At 41.2% G+C, this 17,216-nt stretch overlaps 1 protein-coding gene across 2 annotated transcripts in view; it reads left to right on the top strand.

Annotated features, from left to right (window-relative positions):
* The window catches only part of LOC128915308 (tropomodulin-2), a 36,957-nt gene extending 20,046 nt beyond the window's left edge, over window positions 1–16,911 (top strand). For both annotated transcript variants that reach the window (XM_054215499.1, XM_054215500.1), the window contains exons 4-10: window positions 4,505–4,627; window positions 6,579–6,665; window positions 9,418–9,548; window positions 10,177–10,284; window positions 10,553–10,696; window positions 11,014–11,158; window positions 13,258–16,911. In XM_054215499.1, coding sequence (XP_054071474.1) covers window positions 4,505–4,627; window positions 6,579–6,665; window positions 9,418–9,548; window positions 10,177–10,284; window positions 10,553–10,696; window positions 11,014–11,158; window positions 13,258–13,292 — 773 coding nt within the window. In that variant the 3' untranslated portion in view covers window positions 13,293–16,911. The remainder of the gene's footprint in view (window positions 1–4,504; window positions 4,628–6,578; window positions 6,666–9,417; window positions 9,549–10,176; window positions 10,285–10,552; window positions 10,697–11,013; window positions 11,159–13,257) is intronic.
* Window positions 16,912–17,216: the final 305 nt, after the last annotated feature.

The raw sequence follows: 17,216 nt of genomic DNA, 5'->3' as shown, positions 1-17,216 counted from the left end.
GTTAGGGATACATTTCCTTTTCTTGCTTTACTTTGACATTGCTTTAATGGGGGCATTTACATAATGCAGGAAATCAGAGCTTGCTGAAACCAAGTGGCAAAATTACACCTATGGTTTTGTGACTGTACCCAGTGTATTTCTTTTCTTCGTAGGATTTATTTTCCTTTTATCTCACTCTGCATTTCTGTAGTCCTTTTTACTGAATCCTTCTTCTCTCTGGTTTTCAATGGGCTTTTTTTCCTGAGCCTCTTTTGAGTAAAACATGAACCATATCATATTTCAATCTGAATAGAAGTTTTGCAGTGTGTGAAAAGGAATAGTTCTGCTGTTAGACTGAGCCAGGACAAACCTCTACTCGCTACACTCACAGTCAGAAAGTCCCTGGGTTATAATAAGCTGCTTCAGTCGTCACCCAGGTCACCCCAGGCCCTTATCTCAGTTTGACAGAAAGAAGGGGAGAATTGCGTTGATTTACGCTTAAAATTTCTTCTTGAAAAAAAAGCACTTTGGATTCCAGACATTTTGGGTTTCTATGCATGTGTAAAAATAAAATGATATTTTAATACTTACTATTTTTTTTTACCAGAATTGGATTTTGTTTTGCAGTTAAACACAAGAATATATTATTTTTGTATGTAAATGTGGTTATCTTAGTGTTGTTAACACTGATGTAGCTCAAGTGTGATATGTATAAACATAACCTTTTGTCACTATTTTTTTTCATTGGTAGAAAGATAAGCTACTACTATTAAGACTTAGCATAGAACATTAGTATATTCTGGAGGCAAAATGTAACACAGCCAACATTAATTATACCACATGGAATGTTATAATAAAGTACCTTCTAAAATACAGTATGACTATAAAGAGCACTAAGAGCAGCAGCCTTTCTTCATAAATCTCACTTTAAAATAATAAAATGTCACTATTCTTCCGAAGCTTCTTCCAAATAATAAATTTTAAATTTAAGCTGGACCATTGAAACAAGCAAGCCACAATCCCTATTTTATTTTGTCAGTGAATTCCATGATGACACTGTATAATGAATTTACAATGTACAGATGTGGGACTCGCAGGGACCTCTTGCATCTTTAAACTCTGTCCTTAAAATAATGAAGGAAAACTGGTTGACAGCCATCTATAAACACAGACACACCGTTTTGCTGTTGGTGGACAGATAATGAATTCCTAATAACGTGCTAAATGCATAAGCTCTTCTAAACTCTTATCTGCTATGCTACAGCATCTCTTCACAGTGGGATAATGCAAAAGAATGTTCTTTTCTAGATAGCAGAAAAAAAGAATATTTTTAAAATGCCACTGGACACCAGCAAGGCCCACATATATTAAAGATATATATTGCCATCTTTGACATGACCTTACCTCTTGACATATTTCATATAACGAGTAATAGAATTTTTTCTCTAAAACATTTGCCAAGAATGCTTTAAATGGAACTATCATTGGGAGTCATATACACATTTAAAAAGATTTGGGCTGCCTTCCAAGAATTACATATGCCTGAAAAAAATGCTTAAAAATTATATTCCTATATATGTGAACTGCACAGAAAACGTATGAGCCTGTACTGGTTTCCATTACCCCTGGATTTCTTGCTACACAATATACATGGTCTGCCCGCATCCAAAGGCCATAGGGAAGGACCAACTGTAATACATACTGTGTCCAGTTTACAAAAGACTCCAGGTCTTGTGTCCCCTTAAGATGTTATGTGTGACAGTACAGACTTCCGTCAGTATTTGTTAAGAGTCTGGCTGGCGTTTGGGTCTGTGAAGAATCACTTATTGCCTGATGGAGATGTTTCATGTGAGCTATGGCTCTGTGGAGTACAGCTGTTAGGGGACAGTATTATCAGTCAGGATAAAGATAAGCAGAATTCCCTCAATATCTCAAATGACCTACTGATTACTTGAAACTCATGTAGAACCACTGCTGATCTGAAAGGAAAATATTTTACAGACAGTACTCCTCACTATTGATTGTTTATTCAGATATTCTGATTAATTTTGGTCTTCTAGCTTCCAACGTGGAATCATAGAATGGTTTGGTTTGGAAGGGACCTTAAAGATCATCTAGTTCCAAACCCCTGCCCTGGGCAGGGACACCTCCCACTAGACCAGGCTGCTCAAAAGCCCCATCCAATGTGGCCTTGAACACCTCCAGGGATGGGGCCTCCACAGCTTCTCTGGGCAATCTGGGCCGGTGTCTCACCACCCTCACAGTAAAGAATTTCTTCCTAATATCTAATCTAAATCTACCCTCTTTCAGTTTAAAACCAGTACCCCTCGTCCTATTGCTCCACTCCCTGATAAAGACCCTCCCCATCTTTCCTGTAGCCCCTTTAGGTACTGGAAGGGGCTCTAAGGTCTCCCCAGAGGTTTCTCTTCTTCAAGCTGAATAGCCCCAACTCAGCCTATCTTCACAAGAGAGGAGCTCCAGCCCTCTGATCATCTTTGTGGCCCTCTGGGAACATCATGGTCACATAGTCATGAATATTTTTCCTTATGTTATTCTTACCAGTCAAGCGGGCATCAAGTTAAGTCTTGGTCAGTGGTGTCTGGAAGCTGCATCCAACACTGCAGTTTAGGCATTGGAACAGAGAGAGTCTGAAATCTTAGCACCTGTGCTGTTACGAAATCTAGAGAGCATGACTAAGCTACCTTCACAGAGTATTTCTCACCCTAGATTTCCACTTGACCTTTGTTTGATGTTGCTGGGATGGCTGTCTTGGATTCATATCGCCCAGTGCATTGTGAAAATGAAAATGATTCTCACTTTTGGCCCACAAAGGCTTTTATCTTCTAAAAGCCCCTTCTTAAAAAATTACTTACTTAAAATATTGCATGAAGAATGAATCATAATATGATACTACTTTGTCTTTCTACACAACCTTCCATCCAGTTTTGTACTCAGAAATTATTTAGCCGTAGTACAAATATCTCTAGGGCAGATAATTCGAATCCTACGTCAGTAAACCTTGCCAGAGTTTCAGAAATGTCCCTTAAAATTTTTTTCTGAGCTTATTCAGTGACCTCAGTCGTGGAAGCTGACAGTATAGAAGTTGCTGTAGACAAACTTGTATGAAAGAGATAAATGAACTGGTTGTTATCTACATGAAGATGATACTTTGGATCATAATGGGGAAAAGTTAAGCCACAAAAGGATGACAGTGTTGAAAAAGCAGTGGCAAAGCATCTGTAATTCAACACTAAATACCAGCACTGCAAACAAAATAATATCACTAATACAGTTAAAATTAAACTATTTTAGAGACATTTCAGAAAGCCACAGGATACACTTCAAGCATTACATCTAGAGTGTACAAAGCTGCACAAAAATTCAATTTAAAGTTGACAGTGGCCCAAAGTCCCCTGCATCCAAAGGTCATCACAGCTTCATTACAATGGGATTAACTAAAGCCTGCTTGAGAAGTAGTGGCTTGGGACAAGGTGAGAGGAACTACTCTGCAGCGGACAGTAGAACATGGGAATTCACAGAATTATCAGAGCAATGACACCATCTGTTGCATGTGGCATCATCTAATGTATTACTGACTGCGTTTGGTACAGGAAAGTGCTGAGTGGGAGAAAAGCCCCAGTGGCTCAGGTGACTGAAGTGCAGCCCTAGCTCTGATTTAAAGGGTCTCGTGCCACGTATTTGCAGTTACATCAAATAATATAATATATGGTTAGATAGAATAGGTTAAATATAACAGCAGGCTACCGGAGCAGTGGGACTTTTTGTGTTGTTTCTGGATTTATCCTACAGTTTTCTTATTTCAGCAGAAGGGCTGATGATGTCAGTCTTGGGGAATATCACATGGAAACGCACACCTGCTGACCCCAGTGTAACAGCAGGATACAAGGAGAGACACATAGGTCAGAAGTCTTTCTTGGGGAACCTGTGGTTCAGTTCAGTTCAGACTTTTCAGGCCTGCACAGATGATCAGGATAAGGCTCTTTATGTGAACAATCATCAGGAGACACAGAGGGGAAATACTCATGGAGAGACTGGGAATTCAACTGAGTTACTGGGAAAGACCAGCTTTGTTGAACTTTCAGGCTCTGGTATGGAATTTGGTAAACTGAAAGGTTCTTGCAGTAGGATGGTTTTAATTGTTTCTGGTACCTCCTTTAAATAAAAGGATGAATTTTCTGCAAGGTTTTTGCGTAGACCTGATTCTGCCACTTTAAGGCCACAGGAACTTCAGAAAGATCCCAGCTGTGACTGCTCCTGGGGATTTATTTTAGGAAATTTGCTTCCATGTTAACAATCACCAACACAGAATAGAAATCTGCACCTTTTTCTTTAGACTCTTACTAAGATCCTGGTGTCAAGGATAGCATCAAGTAAGAAGGAGGAAAACATGCCCTTGATATATTTCCAAGTGGTTCCGTTGTCACAGAGTCAATCCCCCACTGCCAGGAGGCAGATGAGTTGTTCCAATAATTCATTACTCACTCTGGCCTTTTTCTTCTCTTAGGAAAAATATTTATCCCTAAAGAAAAGCCCATAGAAACCCACACAGAAGAGAAAGTGACCCTGGATCCAGAACTAGAAGAAGCCTTGGCCAGCGCTTCAGACACCGAGCTCTACGACCTTGCAGGTTAGATAATATATAGGTATGATTCTCCTACATACACATCCAGTTCTCCTCTGCCTGGCCCTGCCACTGGCAGTGTCTCAAGATCATCTCCCAGGTACCTGCTGTTCCACTGTACAGATGGGTGCTTAATCTGTGAGCCACACATTGCCCATGAGGACATCAAGCGCGACTCGATAGCTGCTGCATTTTAGACATCTCTCATCTAATTATAATTGACGTGGCAGGCAAGGGGAGAAGATGAGCCAGTTAACATACTCTGGGGAAGGGAAGGGTCAAGACGGTAGACTGCAGGCTGGGGTGTTCGCATTGCAGTGGAGACCATTAATCTACTGCATCCACATTGTCTGTAGTGTACTATTGCTACCTCCTCTCAACTCTGGCATCCCAAATGGTGAGATGAACTTGTTAGGGGATGCAATGGATGAAGATCCTGCATCAATGAAGAAATATAGAATCTAACCCCTTGAATCAGAAAATTGGTGGCCAGCCGATTAGACGTGCCTTATTTCACCACTTGTAATTCTTTTCCTTTAACCCAAAGTATAATCTCATGTTCTAGAGTGTGCACAAAGGAAATAATTTTGAAATGTATCCACTTGCATAAATAACATTTGAAGCTACAGTTTAACAAAGGCCAATCTGTAGTTCTTCAGCCAGCTGTGATTTTCAAGCAGTTCATATCATGGGTAAATCATATGTTTATGCTAGTAAAAGATTATAATCTGAATCCCTAATTTGGGAAGAAGCAAACCAGCCAGGGCTGGTGAGATTTATGTCAATGGGTCATTCTAAGACCCCGCACAACCTAGTGTTGACACTCCCCATGGAACCGTTGACATTTCCTGCTTTTTCACCCAGTTCATAGTGGATCCTACCCTTCCCTGGGTTCTTTGAGGTCCATGGTCTGTCTTTTTGGGGCACTAGTCTACACAAAATTTTGGTGGGAGAATTTCAACTGTATTTAACATTTTTTGGTTTTCATTTGGAAAATCCAAGTGAAATATTTTAGCATATTAGATTAATCTGAATCTGGGTTAGATCGACATTAATCTCAAAACTCTTGTACCTATTATACTGTCCTATTGGAGGACATGATCTTGACATTATCTTCTGTAATTCCTGGCTACAACACACATTTCTGAATGCATTAGCTTTGTCTCTGAGCGAAATGTGGTGTACTACAGGATTATAATTATATTTTATAATTATGGAAGAAGTATCATCATACACAGAACAGTTTATTCTTTGACACTATGGAAGTTCATTTGCAGAAAAGATAACTCTCTCTGCAGCTTCTTTTATGGAGTTATGATTTTTTTTGTCATTTCTCTCATAATAGTTTATATTCTCACTATTTGAAGTCCTGGAATATATTCTTTTTTTCCCCAAGTATGTTAGCATCCATATGCTTCTATAAGAAACCCCAGTGTGAATGCCAATTTATTAAGCTAACCACAGGTACAGTCGAATTCTTCTTGGATATGCCAGACAATACAACAAGGAGCAATAGGAGGTTCAGATTGTATATTATAGGAAAAAAATTATTAGGGATGTAGCACTGAAACAAGTTACCCGAAGAGATTGTGGGATTTCCATCCCTGAATGTTTTCAGGATCCAGCTAGACAAAGCCATGGCTGACCTGGTTAATATTGGCAACACTCCTGCTTGAGGGGGAGGCTGGACAAGATGACCCGTAGTGGTTCCTTCCAGCTGGCATTTCTGTGATATGCATACTACACTGCTTCACTTGTTCAAAAACTTACATTAAAATGTCTGTATCTCCAGTATTTAGACCCCTAAAGACTCTCCCTACAAACAAGTATGACTCAGAATTAGCATTTTATAAAGGGTTTTTTGTTTGGGGAACTAAACTAGAATTTGTAGCAGATATTTTTCTCCAATCTTTGTTCCTGCCATTAATATCCTGTTCCTGGTATTTACACATTTTAGCTGTTCTTGGAGTGCACAACATGGTCAACAACCCAAAATTTAATGAAGGAGGAGCCCGCACTAAAGATGGAAAAGGAAGCGTGAGAAGTAAGCAAGCAGATTTCTCTTGTGGGCTGTATGTTATCTTTAGGGACTTGTAAACCTATAGGTTGGGTGTATTGGTCTAATTTAGTGTAATGTAACTTGACCTTACCTTGACTGATCTAACTAATCATAAGGGGAAGCTCTTTAAAGTAAATATAATCTTAATATTCGTTATCTATAATGACAACAGTACTATGCAAATAAATCATTCCTAAGGAGCTTCGTTTTCCTAGAGAGCAATAACCGGCTCTGCAGAGGTGCTTGAAAAGATGGGCGTATTTAAGAAGCCAAGACATATATATTTTCACCCCACTTCAGTTTAGGCAGCAGACAGAAAACACAGCGCGCTGTAGCTAAGGGGCGGCCAGGGCACAGGCCAGGCCATCTCGCTCCGAGTCCCTGCAGTTCCGCAACTGAAGAATGACTTGTAACCATGGGGCTGGAGCATGGCAGAATCCCTGGCAGAGTCACATCTCTGACCGGAGTCACGTCAAGCTGCCTTCACAGGGAGGCAGAGACCGCATGGATGTTCTCCTGCCCCAGCTGCTCTCTCGTCTACTACCTCCACCTTCCTTCTGTGGCAGCACATTTGAACGTTTGCTGTTAGGGCTCCTTAGGTACACAGGGAGTGTAATTGTTCAGGAAATCCCCCAACAGAAGCCACTGTAGTTACTAAAACCAAATCCAAAAATGTTTGCTCTAAGGAAACAGACCTTTGGTGAATCAGAACTTAGCTCAAAAACCAACAGGAGGTTGGATGGGGCGAGAAATGGGTACGTCTGAATTCCAAGTTTTTCTTGAGAGCTGCCAAGCCTTGATCCAGAGCTCATCACCTCCAAGCTCTGGCATGTCAAGTGGACTAAACTTTGCTTTTTAAGACAAAATTGTGGAATGCTCTTTTCTAGGGAAGCCGTACTCAAAAAACGGTATCTTCTTGTAAGGCCATGAGAACAGCAGCTATCTTTACCAAGGACTTTCATTTCCATCCTTCTTTAATAAAGGCGAGGTGGGAAAGTAGACAGGACACCGTGTCACTTCATTTTTCTCAGGATTAAGGCTGCTCTGCAAGCCTCCCCAGTGGGGCCCTGTGCAAGCTGCCGTCTATCTCATAACAGGCAACTGCATGCATTACTAATCCACATAGATTTCAGAATATTTTTGTTGTACTGAGTCAAAATGTCAGCTATGTGAGTCAGCTGAACTATGCTCCAATCATAGACTTAAGAACCAGAAAATCACTGTCACATCACTTTATTCTTTGGTCCAAAAGCAATACCTTTCCTTAGCCAAGTGAAACGCTTCAGTAAAAGAGGGAGACATCTCAGAAGTTGCCCATCGATGTGGCAAAACAGCACCATTATTAAAGAAACAAGATAAAACTCATGGGAAGCAACAAGAAGTAGAAAGTGAAAAATCCTGCTAACTCTAGACTGAGTATACTGCAATGTCTAACCTGAGGACAGGGTGCAAGTCTCTCCCCAGGTCCCAGCTTGGCAGGGTGTTGCCTCAAGTGCAAAAAATGCTTTGCTGTTTTTTGTTTACTTTCCTTCCTTGCCTCCAAGATAGGGTGAATTCTCTTTTACCATTTAGCATTTTACCAGTAGTTTAGCATTTTAGTAGTTTTCAATTTCCTACTCCTTAGAAAGGCTGGAACGTTATTCAGTGTAATTATTGTGAAGTCTCTCAGGGAATTAGGAAAAAAAAAAGTTGAGGGTAAAAGGGAGCAGAGTGAAAACAGGCTCAAGGTTTGTGTATGACTGTCTCTACTAAGAATATGAGTTGTCAAAAAAACACTTGGTTTTCTTTTGGCCCATGATATGGCATGAACTTTACCTGTTGCACTGAACAGCAATGCATAGTACATTAAGACTCAAGCACAAGTCTTCAATATCACTCACTGTCTGCAACATAAAATAAAAGAGTTTAAACATACTTGTGGTCAGTAACATATTCCTTTCTTGCCTCTAGTGGCTTCAGTGGTCAGGGTTTATAAATTAATCTCTGCAGCTACATGCGTGGGAATTAGAAGTACTAATTCTGTTCTCAGCTATGATTTTTATGCTTCTCTAAGAATATTTATAGCTCATAGCTTCTAGCATTAAAAACTGTATCTCCTTGGATCATGAATACTCAAAGACTTCATAAATCTTGGTGCTGGCAGACAGACTTGCTTTTCATGCTTTGATAGTTTTATTCTTTAGAAAGTGCAGATGTTGCAATTTTACAAGAGCTAATTGAATTTATCGTAAGGCTGATAGCATTAGCCGAGAGAAGGAAACTGAGGGGCCTCCTGGTCATGGCCCTTTTTGTTAGCACAGTCTATTCATAGGTGCTGGGACATTTTCTCACTAATGTGATGGGAAAGTTCTGAGCACACCTTCCTTTACAGGTGCTAGGCAAGGAGCAAAGCAGCCCTTGCAGTATATTACATCCTATACAATAGTCTTTAAAGCTGCTTTGGCTCAAATTAATTGTACCTGGACTTTTGTACATAAAAGGAGGAATTTGCCCATGATGATACTGCCCAGCCGCTGCGACAAGCCTCCAGTGACATGCTTCTGGGTGCACAGAAGGTGCAAAGGGCATGGCAGGGATAACGGGGCTAATACTCCTGTTTCCAAGCTTTGTGGTTCGTATAAACCCTTTCTTGAATGCTACAGTACAAACCTAAATGGGACTTGAAAAGCCAGACTGCAGACTGTTAGTGATGATGCCTGCTCCTCACGTCAACGTTTCATGAGATCTTGTGTTGCAGATGTGGTGAAAGGTGAAAAGGTCAAGCCCATCTTTGAGGAGCCACCTAATCCGACCAATGTGGAAGCAAGTCTACAAAGGATAAAAGCAAATGATCCTAGTCTGACAGAAATTAATCTCAACAACATAAAGGTAGATGCTTTGGCTTCATTTATGTCATCATAGGAGGGTTTATTCAAGTATTTCCAAAGCCCTTGCCTTTCATCTTCAAATTTTGTCTCTCTCTACTGTTCAGAAGAAGCAGAACACACAGGAAGGGGGTGCGGAGGGAACTGTTGTAGAGGCTCCAAGGTCATCAATGCCTGATATTGAATTAGATGCCAATTAAAAGCCCAAGGGGTGATTTCCTCTGGCTGCCTTCCTTTAGCAGACTGTAAAGCAAGATATCTCATGGGCACTATGTAATCATCACGGGCCAAATTCAATTAGCCCACACCTGCAAATGGAGGAGCTGGCACGCGGAGACTGAGCAACCAGCAGCAAAATAGGAAAGTAGCTCAGAGATCAGTCACATGCTTGCGTTGGCCTGACCCAATTAAAGGCAGCGCTGACATCCCTTCCTAGCACAGGCCTCCACGGGTCTCTGAAGGCCACTATGAGCAGAGCACGCATTGTCCTTTCTGAGATACTCTTATAAACATTGGGGATGTTTAAATTGCTTAGACTGTAGCTGTTAATCAATCAGTTTGATAATAATTAAAATCAGTGTCTAGCGATGTGACTGGCTTTCCTATTTACTGGATATTTCTTCTTAATGCAGAATATTCCTATTCCAACACTGAAAGAATTTGCAAAAGCTCTGGAAAGCAACACGCATGTGAAGACATTCAGCCTTGCAGCTACTCGAAGCAATGACCCTGTAGCTATTGTAAGTTTAAACACTGTCTGGAACAAACCCACAACAATTTTTAAGTAGGTCTATGTCTGCTTTAGGATGCATTCTTTATTTTCCCTTGCAGAATTTCCCTGTGACTATGCAAAGTAGAAGTGTGATCTCTTCTGATCTACCTCTATGTTCTTCTAAGCCTTTCTGTCTTTCGTTTCTTTGTAGGTACTAAGCCACGTTTTGCAGATTCTCTGTTATTCCCTGAAACTCTCAAGATGTTGTCTCATGTTCCCTCTTTCTGACCCCTCAGGCATTTGCAGATATGTTGAAAGTGAACAAAACACTGAAGAGTCTGAATGTAGAATCCAACTTCATCACTGGGACGGGTATTTTGGCACTGATTGATGCACTGAAAGAGAATGAATCCCTGACAGAGATTAAAATTGACAACCAGGTAAAGAGAGACGATTGAGCGAGTCCACTTGGCCCCCTTCTATATAGATTCCCAGAGGGTTCTCCTAGAGGCCTCTGGCAAAGTCAAGGCAGCCTCGGTGGCTGTCATTCTGCACCTCATGTCCCATGCCCATGCAACCAAACAGGGGAAATCTAAATAAAACTGGTCAAAGCCAAATATAAAACCCAGAGCAAAATCTCCAGGGATGGGATTCTCTTTGTAGTTTGCAGCACAGCACTGAAATACAACCACTTATTTCCCTCTCATATGAAAACAAATATTTTGTTTCTTTTGGGGACATTTCACATCACCGACAGAGGCAGCAGCTGGGGACAGCTGTAGAGATGGAGATTGCCAAGATGCTGGAGGAGAACTCCAAGATTCTCAAGTTTGGATACCAGTTCACAAAGCAAGGTCCAAGAACCAGGGTAGCAGCAGCTATCACTAAGAACAACGATCTGGGTAAGATGCTACTACATCTACTCATCATTTGTTTACGTGAGCCAAGCCTTGACCTTCCTAGATGCATCTTTTCCTATCGTACGTAAAATCGAATTCTAACTCTACAACATTCCACCTGCTGTATGTGAGGGGTGATGCATAGCTCCACGGACTCTAGAGCAGACAACAGCAAGATCTTTCTGCGATTAGGAGCCACTATTCTTCTCAACTCCTGCTGGGAAGGGGAGTTATTTCAGCCTTTTCCATGAAGCACCCTGCATTTCCAGCTGCCCTTTCAGCTGTTCTGGCCAGTAAAGCAGAGAGCCAAACCCATCCTGTTTGTTCAGTCCTCACCTCTTTGCCCTGCCCATCATGACAGACCAGGCCTGCCCAACCAAGGGAACAAAAAAGACTCTCCTGCCTGCGTGACCACGTACAGGCAAAGACAATAAAGCTTTGCAAGTTTTACCTGAGCGTGACATGCTCTGCCCTGTGTGCTCAACAGAGCAGAATAAGAAGGAGATGACTAGGCAGGAGTAGTTTACAGTAGGAAGGAAAAAAAATTAACTATGTGTTTTTAATCAATTCTACTTCAAAGTGAGGTGTCAAACCATGATGCCTTTGCTGGCTTCAGCTTGGGTTTCTCTCTGTGAGAACTGAGATAAAAGTTGAGCTAGAACCTATTTCTTTCACACATACTTTTATCTTTTTGCAGTTTTAATTTTTAGCAGTACTTAAGCATTCCAGTGATATACTATTGGTCCTGAAACTATCAGTGTCCCAGAATGGTGTTTGAAACGTCCCACCAACAGAGAAAGACCTTTTTTTTCCCCACTGTTTAACCAGTTGCCATTAGACATATGTCCTGTACCTCATCTTCATTTTTCTGCTTTTGCATTGTGTGGTTTTGTTCAAGATTTAGTAAGACAGAATAACTTAAAGAATTCAACAGAATAAAATAAATGAAGCAACAAAACAGTGGAAGCAGACACAAATGACTGATGTTACACTGTAGACTTTGCAATAATGCAGTCTGCCAAGAAAGCACTATGAAATAAACCTCCTGATAGTAAAGTAATGCAATGTTTGTAGTAATATATTGTTGTTATTGACTTTCTGTAGTGAAAAGTGTTCATTCATCCAGTTTTACTGCTTTTGTTCTGTCCTTCAGCAGTTCAGTATCAGAAAGAGGACATGACAGTTTGATGTAACACCAAATTTTGTATCACAGAAACAGTGAACCTCACTAATCTTATCTGACCAAGTCAGAGCAGACTCATTACATTTTTATTAGGGTATGGAGTAGCAAATGGTGCCCAACTAGACCTGCTCTATACCAGCTGAAATGCATCCTAAGTACTGTAAGAATTCACAGAGGGCTGCTTATCAAAATAATACTGCCCATAGCACAAAGCTCATCACTCTCCGCTTTGCTAAATGGTAACTTCAACTTGGTTTCTAGTGAGAATCCAGGGTTAATTATCTTACTATCAGACAGATGGCTGATGCAATCAGAGCATATGAAGTTTAAACAGATAATATAAGGTCCAATGTGATGTTTTCCTTGTTGCCAATACTCACTGATATCCATACCTAAGAGTACTTCAAATTATTTTCTAAAAGGGGATGATTATTGTTTACCTATATAGTATACACGTGTGCAGTTACAAAAGTTATTAATTTTTGGTGCCTAATGTTTAAATAATCCAGAGCACTGCCATGCAGACTAGAGCAAACCAGTATCAACTTAGCTGGAACACAGTGGCTTTTAAATGAACCGTAAAACCTGTAACAAAAATCTAAGGGGAGCTGTTGGGAGGAAGAACTGGAAATGGTGATTTCTTCATCATCTAAAACCTTTAAGTCAGAATCTGATTTTTATAGAAAATGTATTGATATGAACACCTGGTGATATATAAAAGTGCAGTTTAGATACAATTGTTTTGTGTGGCATTAAGATCTGTTAATTACAGCATTTATGGACATAATTCTTCTGAGTATTTTTTAGAATCTTCTTCCTTCCTGTTCACGTTACTGGGAAGGCAATGTGTCAGTGAGAAAAGTCCTTAGGCTCTCAGGAAAGCAATAATGACTGCTCTTTTCTTGTTTTATTGGTCTAGTTCGTAAAAAGCGGGTGGAAGGAGAGCGGCAGTAGCCACGCCATAGAGGATGCACAGCAAGATTGGAGGCCACTAACAACTGCAGTCTCAGTGTGCTCACTGGTCAGAAGGGAAAGCACTGGAAAACCATTACAATGGGATTTATTATTTGTGTTAATGTCTCCTTTTAACCTTGAAAACACAGTCTGTTCTTTTCTAATTTTCATGGTTAATTTTTATGAGAAAGAATCATAGTTGGTTTGATTTTAATGAAAAGAATGTTTTGCAGTATCTGAAGCCAATACGCAGAATTTTAATTGTGTTACTGAGCTTAACATCTAGTGACTCTGATCCTTATTTTAGACACTTTTTGGTATGTTAAAATATGATCTTGTGTATGGATAAGGGATTCTCTGCTGAACATAGAAATTTTAGGGCCAAGTTCTGCAATGCCTTATGTTTGAGAATAATCCTTACTTGTATGTGTATAGTCCTGCCGAACTGAACCCTGCAAAGGGATGCTCCCAGGAGTAGAACTAGTAATGCCAGTACAAGTTTGCAGGATCACAGCCTTGAGCCTCTCTCCTGCAGTGGGATCTGGGCAGCTGGAACCGCGTTGGCACAGCGCCCTTCTACCGTCTTGGGTCTCCACCCGTCCAGCTCCGAGTGCAGGATCACGCCTAGACCTATAAACATTGTCAAAGCCTACTTGTTTACATAAGCTTAGGTTAGGTGGATCATTTCACAATGTTACACTGATATTTGTTATCCTTACTCCACACTGTAAAGTAATATTAGTGCTGCCAATCCTATAGACTTTGAATGTTTTGGGTTTTTTTCTAGGCCAACAGGTTTTTATTTGCTACTAGAATGCACATTTTACAGCTATTAATCTAAACAAGTATTCTGAGCAATATTTGTTTTACTTTGAGCCATGCATTTGACTTTTTTTTTAGTTCTGGTATTTATGTACATTTGTTGGTATTATAGAACTGTTCTCAGGACCTTTAGATGAAGATTAATTAAATAGTGAATCCAGGAGAGCAGCTGTGCTACCAGGAAAAAACATTAAAAGGGTAGCTGTGACAGCTATATAACTTACATTTATAGGCTCCGGTTCGGGTTTGCCCCTGTATCACAAGGCACTTAGGTATTTGCATCAGTGCTTAGCTGAATAAGGGCAGATTTAAGCATAGACACAAATGCTTTGCTAAATCAGGGCCTTAACTCAGATGCCGGACATAATCTTAACCCAGTGGAAAACACTTGGGAAGCCGCAACTAACCCTGATGCTCAACAGCATCAAAATTTTAGTAAGAATTCAGTCTGACGTTTCGTTTTGTGTATTTTACAGTCTAAAACTATTCTCTACCACTGTTTTATCACTGCCAACAGTTGTCTCTGACTAACAGCCAGAGGTTCATTTTGGTTACACGTAGGCATGCTGTAAGAGCTCAGGGAGCCATGGGTTAGGTGTGTCACACATACCAATGCTTTCAGAAAGCTGCAGAAATGCACCTGGGGATAGTCCTGCTCCCTGGGAAACACCAGCCTCTCCTCTGAGAACTCCTTCAGGACACCAGGGATGAAGCACTGCTTCCTTCATCTGGGTGACAGGACAATGCAGAGTGACTCCTGACCCGGGCGTCAGAGCTGTGAGCCACTGTGCAGCTGGGCATCCAGGGATTAGAAACTGGGGGAGCCCTAGGAGCAGGTGGTACATGTTGGACATACTTCCCTGCAGGATGTTTTCATGACCAGTGCTGGGGTGCAAGCTAACAGGAGGAACCCTCCCTCTGTGCCTTTTGTAATGGAAATGAGTAGGTCCAAGACAACGCTCTTCCTGTTGGATACCAGTGTTCATACTGGAGTCCAAACTGAATGATATACACTTAAATCCCACTAAAATAGTTTGCTAAAGTGGTTTGCTGAGCTGGGATGTAAAGTGCAGTATCCCTGGGGAGCTCCCAGTCTTTACAATTTCCACCTTTCTCTCCCTTCCCCAGAATAAAGCTGAAACCTTTGATTTGCAAGTAAAAAACCCAACACACAGGGGACTCCTGCTGAGATTTTCCCTGGATCCATGCAGGATTTGATGTGAAAAACTTTGATATCCCATTAAAAAAAATGACAAGTTCTTTAACACAGTCATAACTCCACATGGGCTTAAATAAACAGCCCTTAAAAAACATGCAGATTGCCAGGGGAATACTGGGTTTTGCAGCACCAAGTCTAATACGTAGGAAGAATCCTCACATCGCAAACCAAAAGACAATGGTCACTGACAAACTTCAGTGATTAGAATCACACTGCCCGTATTTTCGTCTTCTTTTCCTTTGATCCAACCAAGGGAATCCCAACTATCAATCAATTTTTTTAATGTATTTTGAAGATTTTTTTTTAATAGTTTTTTTTTTTTAAAGGTGGTACGTGTATGTGTTTAAGGGAAACAAGTGCAATCCATTTCTAGTCTTAATTGCCATTTAAAGTGTCGGTATTTGCATGCAGCAGTTTTGCAAGGATGGATTGGTCTGACTGCTTCATGATGTCTGCAGCATGTCAACCTGTACAGCTTTGCTCAGAGCCACACAAGTGGTTATAAAGTCAGGTGGCTCCATCCATGTCAGCTACCGTTTGCATCATGGACCAAGGTACCCAGCTGGGGAATTCCCTGTGGGCTCTCTGTCCCTTCTTCGGCCATGCCTTTTGCACAGGCATGTTTCCTCTAAAGGAAGAATTCCTCAGGCACTCCAGAGTTCCATCTCCAACACCAGCCCCACCATGCACTAGCAGACAGTGCCTGGAGCTGTGCACCCCGTGTCGGGGCACCTGGGAGGTCTGGCCCCTTCCAGCAGGCCTGAGGAGAACTCTTAATCCCTGGCCATTTTCTCCAGGCAGCTGCTGCCGGCCCCTGCCAGGGGGCTCGGTGACCAGGGACATCTCTGTCCTGCCTCTTCTTGGCTTGGTTGTCACCTGGCCTTAGGCATCACAAATCAAACACTGCAAAAATATAAAGATCTGTTCAATACAATAACAGCACAGGGTGGTGATGCTTGAAGGCATATTTTCATATTAATATTGGATTATTTAGCTGGTTAAAAATCTCTGCAACTAACACGAAGGGGGTCAGGACATGACTAGTTATTGTAAATTCCACTTTCAGGCAACACCTGGCATACTCAACGCTGAATGGGGAACGGGGACAGAAGAGTCCTTTTTTCTTAAGCAAACATTCAGGAGTAACTGTCTATTTTTGCACATTGCTTCTCGTGTTGACAGCTTCAGTTTGGTTTGTATTTTTTATATATTTTTTCATGGAAAAGCTCAACTTTGTGCGTGTCCTAATATACATGTGAATTGTAGCGTGCACTAAGGACCATATGTGTACACGTATAACTCTAGATGAAGAACAAAAGTAATTGCATGCGCACAGTGTGGTGCATATTACTCGAGAGGAAGGGAATTACCACGCTATGTAACAGTGACTCCCCAGCGTTGTGTTTTTTCTAAATAAATCTTCATAAAGGATTTGGCTTTTGCAATTTCTCACAGGTTTGTGCCTTGAATCAAGCCTCCCTTGATGCTCTGACATTAGATTAAGCAACTTTCTCCACTGTGGCTCTTGCAGCTTTCACTCGTTTGCATTCTCTGCCATGTTTCGCCTTCTCCCCATGTTGCATGCACTGAGCTGGAGCTCTGTGAACGATGGTTGGGTGCTCAGAACCAGGACTGGGGGCAGAGCAACCCAGATTCTCCTCCAAGGTTTAACAGACCTCCCAGATTTACAGCAAGTTCATCATACCTGCCCATGCCTCGGCTTGCACACTCTGACATCTACCTAATACTTTCCTGCCTCCCGACTCAGCGAATGCTTGTGAAACTCTGAGCTTCTCAGAGGAATATGCAGCAAGAGATGCACTTTTCTCTAAAGGAAATAAATGGGAAATTAAAACCTACCACTTCCAGAATGTGTCATTATC

The sequence above is a fragment of the Rissa tridactyla genome, chromosome 9, assembly GCF_028500815.1.
Source record: "Rissa tridactyla isolate bRisTri1 chromosome 9, bRisTri1.patW.cur.20221130, whole genome shotgun sequence".
NCBI classification, from domain to species: Eukaryota; Metazoa; Chordata; class Aves; order Charadriiformes; family Laridae; genus Rissa; species Rissa tridactyla.
Note: the sequence above shows the minus strand (reverse complement) of the source record. Positions and strands in the feature narration are given on the sequence as shown.